The sequence below is a fragment of the Bubalus kerabau genome, chromosome 10 (assembly GCF_029407905.1).
Source record: "Bubalus kerabau isolate K-KA32 ecotype Philippines breed swamp buffalo chromosome 10, PCC_UOA_SB_1v2, whole genome shotgun sequence".
Classification (NCBI taxonomy): domain Eukaryota; kingdom Metazoa; phylum Chordata; class Mammalia; order Artiodactyla; family Bovidae; genus Bubalus; species Bubalus kerabau.
Genome location: NC_073633.1, coordinates 66,735,576 through 66,751,294, shown reverse-complemented (window position 1 = coordinate 66,751,294; position 15,719 = coordinate 66,735,576). Strand labels below are relative to the sequence as shown.

Below are 15,719 nucleotides of genomic sequence, written 5' to 3'. Positions count from 1 at the left end.
TTCTACAACTCCCCTTCTCTCCTGAAATAAGGGACATCCTACATTTTGATCCTTCATTATTTGGCATTTTCATTTATCAAAGAGGTGGAGAAACCAAACTGAATGGAACCATTTCCACAAGCGGACCACTTTTGTGTAAATTCATTCAAATATAAAACAGAAGCTAGTGGAACTAAGCTTCAAATGTGACTATCTTTAAGCTTTAACGCTTAAAGAAATCTGCTCTCTTTGGGTCATCTTATTATAAGTCTACCTCTTTCCCATGTATCACAAGAATTCTTTGAAGATGTACTTGGTCCAGAGGAAAATGTAAAAACAGAGAACTGTATGCACCAAGGGTCCTGGATTCTAAGTTTTGGGTATTCTCTTCATTCAAAACATGAACAAATCACCTCTATTCTTGTGTACTAGGTTTCAGGATACTCATCTACCTTGTAAATTCAAAATATGCAAGGAAACTACTTTGAAAAGTTAAAGCAACATACAAATGAATGATATTAATAAAACACTACTATCAAGTTACATGGAAGTATCTTTTTAGATAGAATTACATTTGTATATCATATAACCAAAGTATTGTTGCAAACATGCATTTCATTGATTAGTAATCATATAGTTAATGATAATTTGTATATTATTCACCAGGCGAAGCAGTCATCTGAAATAAAGCTTGCTTTCTTTAACTGGCATTCCCCCAATTTAAAGACTTTAAAAGTTTTCCACTTCACTTTCTCTAACTTCTTATAACAGATTTTAATTGCTGTCTAATTTCAAATAATAACATTCTCAAAATGGCGAATGCTTAAAAATTGTGAGTTCATCTTTAATTGATAGTATCTAGGCCAGAAATAAACTAACTGTATCTCACACGTAAATCAACCAGTCAGAGCTATGTGTTTTCAATATTAGGACTTACTCTATTTTAGGACATTAGATGCCAAGAGCCAAGGTACCTTAAAATTACGTTCAAATGTTGACAGTCTATTGCTTTCATTTCAATAAACTATTTTTGCCTTACAAATAGAAATAATTTACAACTGGAGAGGATCTTCTGGATTATCTAGGACAATTTATTTTCAGATTAAAAGGCCAAGGATTCCTTTTCCATATTATTCAATTTTATAATTGTTTATTAACGTAAACCATCTCAAATCCTTTTGAAATTAGGTAAGAAAATTTCCTAAATAAACAAAAATGCACCAAAAAACCTGAACCCTACAATTAAGTAATTTGCCTGCCTGTGGCTGGAGAGCAGAATTCTGACTCACTGACCAGTTTTCTTTTCGCTAAGCTATGTCACTTTGAATTGAGAAAAATACTTTTTCCCTAGAGTGGAATAAAATCATTTAGGGAACGCACACCTAAGTCAACATGAAGGATTTGAAAAAAAATTCACAAATGGACTTTTGGAAAAAAGTTGGAAACAGTCAAGTAATCTGAAAATTATTTATTTTTACACTCTGTCAAATTCTGCTTTTGTAATAGCTCCTGCAAAATGTAACACTGTGAAACAACTTTAGAAAACAAGGTAAGTTGCATGTACCCTAAAGAACATGAATATTACTGAGCTGGAGAAATTCCAATGGGAAGCATAAATGTGCAGCCTAATCCAGATGATAGCTGAGTTGGTGGGTAATGTGTGATCAAAGCCTGACCAGCCCTTTTCAAGACCCCTGCAAGGTATGTGAGGGACCTGTAGAGTATCATGTAATCTTTCCCCGTAACTTCCATAAATACAAAGACTGAAGATGGGGGCAGAAGGCTGGCAGTACTAGGGCATCCCCATGACACAACATACCTGAATTCTGTGAAGGACATGGTTGGCAAGGTTCCCCGAAAGCATACTCCGTGCTGGCACAACAGCATTCAGACTTGGTAACAGCACCAAACAAGGGTTTGACACACTGGCCTCTTTTGTATCCACCATAGCATGTGCTCCGCATGTGTGTGTCTGAACAGGAAGAAGCATCTGTCATCACACTATCATTTCCAACAGACGGGAACCCCCCAGGTTAAAGTTGAAGCTGGCTTTATTTAGCCATTGTCACTGTTCTTACTCACAGAGAATGCCTCTGGTATTAGGCCTCAATAGAAAACAAAACAAATTCTTCAGCTTCCAAGCACTGGAACCCAATTACTAGACGCTTCCAGTTTTCTAGGGACTATTATGGTTTAGCCACTGTGAAATCCTTAAGGGCTAGGATTATACCTCACTCATTGTTTTCTTCCCCAGGCTTGTACAGAGAAGGCAGTTGATAAATGATGAATGAATGATGGATGATCATTCAATCTCACCACATGATAAACAAGATTTTTATTAGAAATACAGCCCACTCCAACATAATCATACAATTATTGAGTATCTGAATTAGATGTACTTTCAAAAAGGAGGATGTTTGATCTGTAAAATTATATAAATCTTAGATATTGGTCTAACTAAGCAGTGTCAAATTTACCACCAGGAGGGGATTTCCAGCTATGACCAATCTTTTCCCAGTTCAAAGGGGATTGGGAAAAATTCCCTTTCTTAAGAATAATTTGGATAAAATTTGTATCTATTTATTAACAAATCAGAAACTTCTTATAAAGCCACAAAAAACTATTATCATATAAGTTCCTGGATCATCTATATCCTCTTTTGAATTCTCTACCTCCCTTTGGACATTCAGTTCCTTAGATGAAAATGAAATGTTCGTCGTGAGATAATTAGGGACATATAGGTCAATCCAAAGACCATAATCAGCAAAGGAGGGCTGGAGAAAACTGAGGACGACTAGGACAAGGAAGAAGGAGAGGTGTGGAGTCCTTTGGTTTTCATTTATCTCAGCTCATCTTTCTATCCCTTGAATTAATATTCACTTTATAAGAGAAAAAAAACTGACCCTGTTGGTCTGTTGCCCACAGATATTAACTGTATCATACCTGCTGCAGTAGAGAACATTTGCCATTGGTTGATTTTACTGACAGAGGGTGGATCTCTATAGTACATCTAGTTATGGCCGTGATCTTACCAACACACACACGTCCGTCCAGACCCACGGCCAGTCCAGGAAAGCATTCACATCGGTAGGAACCATCAGTGTTGACACAACGCCCATTCATGCAGATCCCAGGTGTTTCACACTCATTAATATCTGTGGTGGGGAGAAGCACTTATTAAAAATGAAGTCACTTCATCTAAAACCATAATGTGCTTACAAGTCTAAGACTTGAAAATAGAGAAGGTTTACAATAATGTGCAGCATCAACAATAAAAGCTCAATGAGATGCATTTCATTTTCCTTTGAGGAAAGAGGAACGAAAACTGAGAGATAAACTGTCTGAGTTTATTTCTTTTCCATATAAAGCTATTTCAATAACATTCTCCTGAGATTTTTTTTTAATCCAAAGTAAGAACCATAAAGCAAAAACAGAATTGGAAGAAGAAGGAAAGTGACAGCTAAAAGACAAAGGGTCTTGTGTAATGTTTCACATGGCAGTTCTTCCAGGACTGTCAGAAATCTAGCTTGATAATAAACTGCATCTTTGACCTGGGCAGGAAGCTTCTCCTTTTGGCATCCAACACTCAGACTGGTGTCCATTCCAGTTATCACTCATGCCTTAACTCACGCTTTAAATCTCAGGGACAATTAGAAAGGCATAAGGAGACACAGAACTAAAGCCTAGATGGAACACCATAAAAAAGGAACAGAAAATGAATATAGATGATTTTGATGACCGTTCCAAGCCAACAACAGCAGTGTAAGCAAATGGAACCCAGCAAAGAAAAATCTCTCTTACACATTCCAAATATTTTACAGTATCATATGTGTATATTAGGGAGGTCCGGTAAAAGACTTTATTGGGCACATACTAATAATAGCAGATATTTTCCCCCTCAAGATGGGGAAGTAGAAATGATACCAAAATTGTTTTGGAAAACATATAACACTTAGAAACAAGGCATTTTATAACAACTCCGTTTATAATATACAACGAGTATATGTGAATATTTCCTTTCTTCTGACCTTAAAAAGGCAAATTGAGACTGAAACACCTCTGCGTTTTACTCAGCTTGTGTTATTTGGCACAAAATACATTCAGATGGTCCAAGATTCCGTGTACAGATTGTATTTTAAAACAGCAGTTATATTTAAATACAGGAACTCAAACTGGTTCAGTTATTCAGGTCACTTTTTTGTTCAAATTGAGATCTACAGTAAAGCAGTGGTGACTACAGCCTGAAAAGTAACACAATGTCTTTTTACTGGGGACAGAGATGGAATGGGGATCCAGAGAGCATTGCTCAGAGTGAGCGGCCTCAACCTTCAGAGAGTGATCAAGGGAGGCTGGTCATCAGATTAGTCAACTGTAGAGATTAAATTAGCATTGTTCATTCAGCTTTGAACAGTCACAGCTTTAGGGAATCAGAACCAAGTCCTTAGCACTCAGAGGAAATCTTACTTAGTGATATCAAGAGAAAAATTATGGAAAAGAAATATAGCATATAAGAAATTTCTTTCCTTTTTCTTCCTTTATTCTTATTACAGTACATGCATTCCATTTACTCTATATATCAAAATAAAGAAGACATAGGGAAGAATAGGAAGCATTCTTCCCTTCTCTTTCTAGCTCTGTTTCTTAAGCTAGAATGGTAAAGTCAGAACAGAACTTTTAATCATCAGGCACTTTCAAATGAATGGAACAATCCGTTTATCAATAAGACACTAGTTCACTAATTGCAAACAGTTGCAAAACCTAGTTTCACCTATGAGGTCATAATGTGCTCTGAAACAGTTACATCAGCATCATCTATTGGCCTCCTTGAAGAGGCTGTGGCCTGGGTCACTGGCAGCCTGTAGGCATCGAAAGGGAATCTTAGCAAGCTCCAAGGTAAGAGGAGTGTGTGTTCTCAAAAAAGGTCTGTTCACAAAGGGGCTTTCACATTTCCTTGTGTTATTTTATTTGGAAGCCTAGTTCCAAATATTCCAGCAATCATTCCCTTCCCCTTTCTTTCTCACTTGTACAGCACTTAATCTAACAATCTGGTGCTTTGTTGTATGCTGTCTTAATATTTCCATGTTTTAATCTTGTCTTCCTGACTATAAGCTCCTCCCGACACATCGCTCAAAAGTACAGAAACCAATTTCCTACTTCTAATTTTTAAAAAAAGAAAAAAGTTTCTCTTGCTGTGAAGGCAGATTTGCACAATATTAAGAGCCACTGATGTGAAGGTCATAGAGAATGTAGGTAAACAACCAAGGGCTAGAAGCTCTTTTAAGCCTAGAGAAAATACACATCATGCAGAAGACTTAATAAACACAAGGCTTTCTACCATAACATCTTTACCAAAGCTGCCCACCAGGGGCACTCGGAGAAGCACCATAGAACTTTCTCCTGCCTTCTCAATCTTGAATCGCTTGACACTCTACACTTATACATCTGAAGCTACAAGCAGAAGGCTTTGAATGCATGCCGTATTTTAGCAGATTTCCTGGACCTGTTTTGAGTATGGTGTTCCTTGAGAGTCTGGTTCCAACTCAGATCTTGGACACACATGCAATAGTTACTCATCCTTAACTACATTAGGCAAGAGACACTAAACACAAACTTATCTCTGATGACTTTGCTCAGGACCTCAATGTTCAACAGCACAAATAAAAATTTTCATTTTGCTTCACTACCTGGAGCAAAAAGATATTCCAAAAGTTACAGAACTAAACAATGGTTCCTGGTTCCTTTATTTCTTCTGTTTAATCTTATTTTCCCTTTTTGCTTAATGTGACTTGATAAAGTTTAAATAAGTTGTGTTTCTTAAGGTATTTTGAGGCAATTACTAAGAGATCATTGTAGTAACTGTCTACAATATTTTGTTCAGTGAAGATACAAGAGGTGGCAAATGACAGCCATCAAGAAGCCAACTGCAATTATTCCTCAACTACAAGGAAGTGATGGAACTCAGCTTATGCAATAAGATGCTCACGGCTGTTGGTAGTCCAAATGAAAGTTCAGCTTCTCATTAATTTTCTATGGAGCCTGAGACTCTTTTGAGAAGACACCAAAACACCCTTTCTGAAATAAGAACAGCCTTCTGAGTATAAACCGTAGCTCTCTGGATGGCTTAACTTAAGAAGAAGTTCCAGTCAGGTTTACTAATCCAGAACTAAGGGTACTATAAATGGTGAGAATTAATAGGGAAATGTGGTAGCTTTAAGCAATGTAGAGAGGAGAAAAAACAGGTGAAGAATATGACTGAGAGTTTCATAGCACAAACCTTTACAATAACGCCCATCTGAGGCCAGCTGAAATCCAGGTTTGCAAATACATTTGAAACTGCCATCTTCATTGATACACATTCCATTAAGGCACATATTCCTTATGCTGCATTCATCCATATCTGAAAAACAGAAGATGTATTGTCTTAACGACCAGATAAGTAAGCTTACAAAGGAAGCCAATCTGGATCAATATAATTTTATTTCTTCACATATCTCTACTTCTTGTTATTATTGTCTAAGGTTAATTTTCATTCAAATTATAGCATACAAAGAGAAGAGTGACATATGAAATATGAATTTTAAGTTCTCAATTTTTGACCTGTGCTTGCAAACTATAGGGCTAAACTATAGGACGTGGATATATATACACACATACGGGCTTCCCAGGTGGTACTAGTGGTAAAGACACAAAAGATGTGGGTTCTGTCCCTGGGTTGGGAAGATCTCCTGGAGGAGAGCATGGCAACCCATGCCAGTACTCTTGCCTGGAGAATCCCATGGACAGACAAGCCTGGTGGTCTACAGTCCATAAAGTTGCAAAAAGTCAGACATGACTGAAGCGACTTAGAAAGAATGCATATATACATATATATGTATACACAAACATACACAGATTATGAAATATATATGTATATATGTATACACATATGTATATATATTACATTCATGTAGAATTATATAAATATGAATTTTCATATAAATATTGGGTTGGCCAAAAAATTCACCTTACAGAAAAACCTGAACAAACTCTTTGGCCAACCCAATATATATATTTAGAGATTCATATAACTTCTAATATACTGAAAATAAAAACAAAATCAAAATTAAGAAAGATGAAATTTGAAATGTATTTAGGCTACTTCCTGATTCTTTGAAAAGGAGAAACCAGAGAACTGCTTGTAGTTTGAATTTTAATAGGGGTAGGATTTTTAAAATGCAAGACAATTATAGAGCACAGCCGTGACAGCTAACCCTTAGGATCCCTTGATCATGGGATATTTCTTGAAATTCATCAATATGCTGTTTGATTTAACATTGCAGCTCTTAGGAGGCACTTGCTCTTCTAGACACAGTGTGTTTTCACTTACAGGCTTTAGTCAGACCAAAGTAATTTATGATTTTTTCTTTTTTAAACAAGATTCTATCCCAACTGAGAATTTTGGCATTAAGTCTTTGAATTGAATCACTGAGATAATATTCTGCCAAAAATGTTTCTAAGAACAATTTTGAAATTCTTTTAATGTATGAATAGATTCTTGGGGTCTTTCCCAAAGACGTTGGGAAAGATGATAAGGAGCATTCTTCATTTTTTGTTAAAGGTCTAAGAAGTAGAAACTCATCAGTAATTGTCATATTCTCAATTTCAGAAAAAAATAGGCAGAGGAAAAGACAGAATGAAAAAGCCCAATTCAAAGTGAGGTGATTAATTCAACAGGCAATATGAAGGCTGACTCTCAGTCGTCAATATTTCTCTCAAATTTTACATTTTCAGATACTCATTAGTAATATTTCATTAGTACACACTTTAAACAAAAGACTTTTAAGTGACTGAAGAATGGATGATATTAGGTGTGTTCTGTTTTTTTTAATGTACAAATTCTGACTGTTTAAAATTCATAAATAATGATTTATGCTATAGAAGTTTCATCATTAGGAATCTTTGAAAAGCAAGTTTGGCTCCTATATTAAAAATGTTACTTGACTCACACAAAAATGAATTAAAGAATTAATACTATTGAAAAGTTAGGTTTCCTCTCAGATAACCACAGGTGAATATATACCTTTTACTAAGTATTTGACCTTGTCTTGTTAAAGATTTTTGGTACTGAAACTGCAACGGAAAAAGCCAAATAACATTATTATTACATTATATTACCTTCACAGTTCTTCCCATCTCGTGTGACGTGAAATCCTGCATTACACACACAATGGAAACTGCCATCCGTGTTGATGCAACGTCCATTATTACAGATACGGCCATTCTGTAAACATTCATCAATGTCTAAAAAGAAAGAGTTAAAAAGAAAGAAATAGCTTTATTTAGGGGATTTAAAATTATTTTACTGCTCCTTCTTACCATCTCCAAACTCATGATCTTAGTCTTGGGTTTCAGTTACTAAATAATATCCTTTAACATAAATTCAGAATTAAACAACATGAAATATAATTAGGATGACTAATAAAAGTTTGAAAGACATACAAAAGAAAAGATGCTGACATAATAGCATTCAATTTAACTTTAATTTCTAATAAGACTCCCTAAATCTCAATTCTGTAAACAATATAGGTTCTTCTGTATCATTTCCTAGCTAATTTAATGAGCCAGAATATACCATTATTTACAGTGAGCTTTGGCCGATGTCTTTTAAGACATGATCAAAAAGGCAAATCTGATGATAGCTGTATCAGAATAATTAAACAGAAATGCCATTAAAAAAAGTTAAAAAACTTAATTCCATCTGAAAACTATCAATCATTTGGCTCTTAAATGTCTATCTTCCTTATGGCAATTCTGGTCCAAATACAGTTTTGTTTATAAATTCCTAGTCTCTTTTATAACTTTATGAGTATTCTGTCTACCAAACAAAATATTGGTACTTCGGGGATATTTTCCCGTTTTTTTCTTTTGTGTTTAAAAATTATGCCAAATTAAATAACAGAGCAGGATACAAAAGTGTTAAAAATGACAATAATTCAAACAACCTGCATCTGATCTTGCATTTAAAGATTAATAATTAACGTAAACTGGACAACAAGGTACCCTGGATTATCTATTCCCCTCAGTTTCCAGGCTACATGCCTGGATGAACATCAAAGGGGATGAACACAAACCATCCTGTCTACCGAGCACATAACCTATGCCAGGGCTTATTCCCCAGGAGACAGAGGCCAGGGCGCTGAGCAGAGCTGGATGGGAGCAGACCTCTCCACGCTGAGTGGGGGCCACGTGTCCCTGGGTATAAGTGCTCTAAAAGTCTTCTGGGCGACAAGAATGTGCACTCATGGCATACTGGTTATTCTGACTGTCTATCCTGTGTCTGCACGGTGTCTTGTGGTTGACCCTCAGACGCACTTTCTTTCTGGGCAGATCCAGCAGTGGTTTCCACACGAGTCATTGGACTAGCTGAGGCAGTCTGGGCTTTCCTTCTGTCTGATCTTTGTGCCAACAACCTACAATCGTTTTCTCTCTCATTTATTTCTTAATCCTTACTAAAATCTGACTAGCTCCATACGCTAAAAAAAAATAGTAAAAAGCCACATATTCTTCAGCAGACTTTTTTAAGATTTTATAATCTACTTTTTTTTTTTTTTAAGGATTCTATAATCTATGGAGGCCCAAGGATAAAATAAACAGGATAAAGAGTTCAGCTTTTTCTCTCCTCGCTAATTTGAAAATGCCATCGGGGCTCCGCTGCATTACAAAAATAAATGAAAAGCTTGCCATTCAAAGTCTCGTCTGTGTTTCTGTATGTTTCTACTGTCCCCTTCTGTTCAGTTCCTCCTGTCCTCCTTCTCAGCTGAGTATACAGCCTTTCTGACCATTCTGTGACCACTGTCATCTATCTCCAAATGTGAGCATGTTATCAGCTTCTCGTGTTTGAGATAAACTTAGCACTAGCTCTTAAAAAACACAGTACTTGAGGCTTTTAGGTCATCCTCAGTCTCTAATAAATTAAGTCTCAGACTGATGACAGTAACATGCACCTCCACTCGCCGGTTCCCACCCTAGAAGAGTGCTTTCAATAATGCCTTCTATTTGCTTATTTAACAGTGCTGTCTTCTGAAACACTGGTTTCAGCTTATTTTCCACTATTGAAAAATGCCTAATATACTGTGTGTATGCACTGATTATTTTAAACAAAAGTCATAAAGAAGGACCTAAACTCAGTTAAAAATTCAAACTATACTTGTAATTCAGTAAATAGACCATCAATAGAAATATTAACAGGTTCAAATGTTGTACTCCAGGTTTTTCTGCTCAAAATTGCCATTTATAAGTAGTGTACTAAGATACACTGATGGCAAGAAATCTCTAAGTCAGAACCCAATTCAAAGATTTTGAAAACAGTCACTAATTAAAAAAAAAAAAAAAAACACTTGTATGTCTTCAACTCATATAAAGAACTTTTTGCTAAAAGAGGCAAATAAAATTAACTCATTAATGGCTGACAAATTTTTAAAGCAATACAAACTTCCTTATATTTCCCTGTATTTAATTTCAACAGAGAATTTTCTTGCCTTTATCTGCCTTTACTTGATCAATGATAATAGATCATTCTGCACCAAATTTATAGAGATATAGATATTTGAGTCCCCTGAAGTGGGAAGCACATCTTAATTATTTCTATCTCAGAAACTCAGTATAACATTGCTATATTTTAAATGGGTAACCAACAAGGACCTACTGTATAGCACAGGGAACTCTGCTCAATGTTACGTGGCAGCCTGGATGGGAGAGGAGTTTGGGGAAGAATGGATACAAGTATATGTATGGCTGAGTCCCTGCACTGTCCACCTGAAACTCACATCGTTAAATCGCTATACTACAATATAAAATAAAACATTAAAAAAAATAAAAAAGAAACTCATGACTTTTGGGTGGATTAATAAGTCAACTACTAAACAAAACTGAAGGCGAATTTTTATGAGGAAACTTTACAGCAGGGCTTCTCCAACTTTAACACGCATAAGAATCCCTGGAAGATCGTATTCAATGCTGATTTGGATTCAGCAGGTCTCAAGTGGGGCTTTAGTCAGTGCATGTCCAACCTGCCCCTAGCCGATGCTACTGCTAAGGACACGAATCAGCAGCAAGAACTTACAGGCATTTCTTATCCTTCAGGCCTTTCCACTCAGCAACTAATTGCAGGAAATTTCACCTGGAAGTTTACTCTGCTTTTCTGTCCACAAAGGACAACCCTATTCCCTAGCTTTCTGATTAAAATTTAAGAGACAATAGTGACAAGGCAAAAAAAAAAAAGGGGGGGGGTAGTCGGGAGAGGTTGGTAAAAAGAAGATATTCCCACAGGCACAGAAGCATCTTTAAAAAAAACTGGAATGTTTGCCAGATTTTATGATGTAACATAAAATTATGATGTAACATAATTCGGAGAAACAATTTGTGGAATTAAGTGCAAAAGGCAATGGGAGTATCTTAGTCTCTCCAAGCAAGGGTTATTTAAGCTCCATGGAATTCTTCCAAAGCAAACTCCTCACTTAGCATACACGTCCCCATGCCAAGCTCAGACTGAACGTACCTCGGCACTCTGTCCGCGTGAGTGTGCTCTGATAACCAGGTCGGCACTGACAGGTGTAAGAGCCCTGCGTGTTAATACACTCGCCACCAGCACAAGGGTTCTTCTCACATTCATCAACATCTGCAAAGCACAGTATATTTTAGTAATAAGTTAGATGCCCATAACTCTAAGACCGTTTTGTTGGTTTCCTTTATATGTTAAAACACTTTCAAGAAATAAATAGCGTAATGAAAGCTTCCTTTTTCTTTCCACTACAGTAACGGTGCCACCAGCCACTTGAAGACTGGTCGGGTTGAGCAGTTAAAGTGTATTATTTTCCTGTGTCATTCTTCAGAGTAAAATGCCAAATAGTAGCAACCCAACACTCCAAGCTAATAAACATTTTCTCTTCCCTGGGTCTGGTCTAAGGGAATCAAACAGACTAACATTTCAGAAGCGGCTCCTGGGTAGGATTCCGAGTGTCTCTTGAAACTCGTTACTTCAATAAAAAGAAGGCCCAACCATATCCAAGCATTCCTTTCTGAGTTGCTTTAAGAGTATTACAACAAACCATGAGCTATCGCAGTTTCAAGGACACATCTCGCCCACCACTGAGGATGCCACCACGGCTACCTTGTCCTCAGACAGGCTCTCACTAGTTTTAGAGTCATTTAGAGCTACTGGTATACTTACAGATAAACTGGCTTTTATTCCTCTGTAAAGATGAGGAGGATAAGGCTTATGGAAGAGAACCCACTTGTCTGAAGTCACAAGCTTCTTGTGGCAGATGCAGGTCTGATCTCAACCCTGAGCTAGATGTTTCCTCTCCCACCTAGCTCTGGAAGACCTCTAAGGATTGAAGCACTCTCTCCTAGTGGGCTACTTGAAGGGGCTTTCGAAAACATTTTATTCTTGCGTTAGATTTCTTCCTTCACTAACTTCATTGCCTTGTTAACAACTTAAAGTTCCTTGCTTCAGTCTTTAATGACTAACTAGACATAGTTGGTGAGTTATTCATTCAAATTAGTAACATCTGCAAAGTTTCATAATTTGGGGGTATTTTTAATGCTTTTTTTTAATGGTCAGGCTTCAATACGATGTCTTAAGTTAAGAGTTACCAGCAATGCCTTGAATTCATTTTACAATAAAAGTTAAAAGCCACAATAGTAGCCATAGGATTTTCCTGGTGGCTCAGTGGTAAAGAATCTGCTGGTCAATGCAGGAGATTGGCTTTTATCTGTGAGTCAGGAAGATCAGCTGAAGAAGGAAATGGCAACCCACTCCAGTCTTCTTGCCTGGGGAATCCCATGGACAGAGGAGATTGGTGGGCTACAGTCCATGGTGTTGCAAGAGTCGGACTCGTCTTAGCAACTAAACAACAAGAAACAACAGTAGGCATAAGAATGCCCCCACAAACATGTTCATGTCCTAATCCCCAGAACCTGTGAATACACTACATGGCAAGGGGAGTTAAGTTAAGCTACTAGTTGGTAGAATACCCATTCCTCCTGAAATACACAGCTGTGCTGTGCTGGGCTGTGCTTAGTCACTCAGTTGTGTCCGACTCTTTGTGACCCCATGGACTATAGCCTACCAGGTTCCTCTGTCCATAAGGATTCTCCAGGAAATAATGCTGGAGTGGGTTGCCATGCCCTTCTCCAGGGATCTTTCCAACCCAGGAATCGAACCCAGGTCTCCCACATTGCAGGCAGATTCTTTACCAACTAAGCCCCCAGGGAAGCCCAAAATACAGCTGGGTCCAGTGTAATCACAAAGATACTTAAACACGAAGGAGAGTATTAGAAGAGAGAACCTGAGTTAGAGAGAAATCTGAAGAAGCTACACTGCTGGCTTTGAAGATGAACAAACAGCCCTTCAGCCAAGGAAACAGGCAGAGACTTGGATTCTCTCCAAGAGCCTCCATAAGGAACACAGCCCTGTTGACACCTTGATTTTAGCCCGGTAAGAACTATGTCAGACTTCTAACCTATAGAAACATAAGATAATAAATCTGTGCTGATTTAAAGCCACTAAGTTTGAGGCAATCTGTTACAGCAGCCATAGAAAACCTATCCAGTCATGGGCAGAGCTGCAGCAGCCTCTCGGTGCCAGCCCAGTGGTTCATCACGTACCAATGCATTCCCCACGGAGGTCCAGCTGGAATCCTTTGTTGCACTCACACCGGTAGCTCCCGGGGGTTGGGATGCAGCGTCCATTTTGACAGAGATAGCGAAAGAGCTGGCAGTAATCAGTGACGTTGACTGGTAGCACCCCTAAAAGAACAGCATGAGACCCCATTAAAATTATTTAAAATTAGAGCATCTTTCATCAGCACTGAATTCCGTAATAACAAGGAAGATGCTGAACCTTAAAGGAAGGAGGACACTCGCTGGGCAAAGTTTATCTGGTACCAACAGAGAGTGTTTCCATTCCTGCCTACAGAGAGTACGTGTGCATCCCGGCACATGCAGCCAGGTACTGCAGGCCAGCAGTGGCCTGCTCCTCTGCCCGTTTCTCCCTCCTCCCTCTCTACCTCATGTTCAAGCCACCAGTTGGCGGGAAAAGCTTAATATTTAACTACTTGCAAAATTGCTTTGCATGATATATAACCCAAAGTGTAATTTTACACCTCCCCTCTATGAATCAGATTTAAATCTCTCCCACAATATCAATAACAAAAGGATGCTAATTTCTGGAGAATATGAAACTGTCCATTTTCCTCTATGCAATAGGCCAGTTGAGAACTTTATACATGAGACTGTGTAAACAAAATATTTAAGAATTCTAAATTTAATGACTTAAGCAGCATAAACAATGACAACAAAATTAACCTAATTAATGCAAGAAAAGTAACTGGATGACTTTTTGAATTCTTACTCGGTGGTTCCCGCGATGGATACGGATATTCCACTGGTGGTCGAGGGATCATGATTTGAGGCCCAGGAGGAAAGCCAGGAGGGACAGGCTGAACGGGAGGAACGGGGCCAAGGGGTGGAGGAGGATATCCTGGCCTCTCGGGAATTACCATAGGGACGGAGCACAGCTTGTTGAAATCCTCTGGAAAAAACACAATGCAATAGCTGAGCTGCAGCATATGTCACAGGCCCATGGGAATCACCCTTACTGTTTAAAGGAATTCTGAATAAAACTGATCCACAAATGACATAGGTCAACTGAAGAAAAGGCAAAAAGCCAACAGACTTCATTCCCATCCCTAATACCTAGAGCAGCAACCACAACCACACAGCAACTTACCACCATGAGTCTTTACCTATGTCAAAACTGACCTCGAGGTAGAATAGAATAAGATACCATGATCTCCACCCAGTCTTCCCACCCATGGCTCCCACAGGGCTCTAAAGAACACATGATTTATTTGATGTACATTGGAAAGCTGCTGGTGGTCTTTAGTGGGGATGAGGCATGATCAGATGAACATTTTCAGAAGATCATTCTCATTGGATCTGGAGAATGTACCAGAGAGAGACGAGGCTGCTGCAGAAGACCAAAGGCAAGATAAGGATGGCTGGACCGGGGAGCTAATGATGGAACCGGACAGAAGTAACCACATTTGAAGCATATTTAGAGATAAGATCAATGGATTGTGCTCAGGGAAGGAGTAAATGTCAGTAAATAAGGGAATAGGAAATCATAGGAAAGTCATAGCTGAGGAGAACAGGAAATTAGGAGTGAGTTGTAGTTTTCCACTTGAGAAACAAGGTTGATGTTGGCGCCGTCTGCTGAGATGGGAAAAACTGTGATGGGGGCAGGTTTGGTGAATAGAAGCCAAAAGCTGAACAGATGAATTCTGAGATATCAGACATCCACATGGAGATGTCACATAGCAGTTTTATAAGAGAGTTTGAAGCCTAGAGAACAAGTCAGGGCTGCTGCTCAGTTTGGGGGTTATCAGTGGACAGCTGGTGTTTAAAGTCATGGGCATGGGTGAGCTCCTATGAGGAAGGTGTGGAAAGTAAAGAGAAGGGAGTAAGGAGACAGAGCCCTGATGAAAACCTATTTGTACAAGACAAAAAAGTGACAGAGAAGAAACAGCCCACGGGGCAGAAGGAGCACCAAGGGTGATGATCAACTGTTTCCCCTATGACTGCACATACAGACTGATTCTTTCTTTCCACAATGCCAGTTCTTTATTAGAATAACTCATGTTTAGACTTGTGGCACATTTCAGGGGGTGGGGGGAGCAGGGAGGGAGACTTCCAAACTG

At 38.3% G+C, this 15,719-nt stretch overlaps 1 protein-coding gene across 2 annotated transcripts in view; it reads right to left on the bottom strand.

Moving 5' to 3' along the window:
* Nucleotides 1–15,719, bottom strand: part of FBN1 (fibrillin 1) — a 264,581-nt gene that overhangs the window by 105,554 nt on the left and 143,308 nt on the right. For both annotated transcript variants that reach the window (XM_055538037.1, XM_055538036.1), the window contains exons 11-17: nt 14,372–14,551; nt 13,627–13,767; nt 11,516–11,635; nt 8,134–8,259; nt 6,254–6,376; nt 3,012–3,134; nt 1,799–1,951 (exon numbers count right to left, since the gene is read on the bottom strand). In XM_055538037.1, the coding sequence (XP_055394012.1) occupies nt 1,799–1,951; nt 3,012–3,134; nt 6,254–6,376; nt 8,134–8,259; nt 11,516–11,635; nt 13,627–13,767; nt 14,372–14,551 (966 nt within the window). The remainder of the gene's footprint in view (nt 1–1,798; nt 1,952–3,011; nt 3,135–6,253; nt 6,377–8,133; nt 8,260–11,515; nt 11,636–13,626; nt 13,768–14,371; nt 14,552–15,719) is intronic.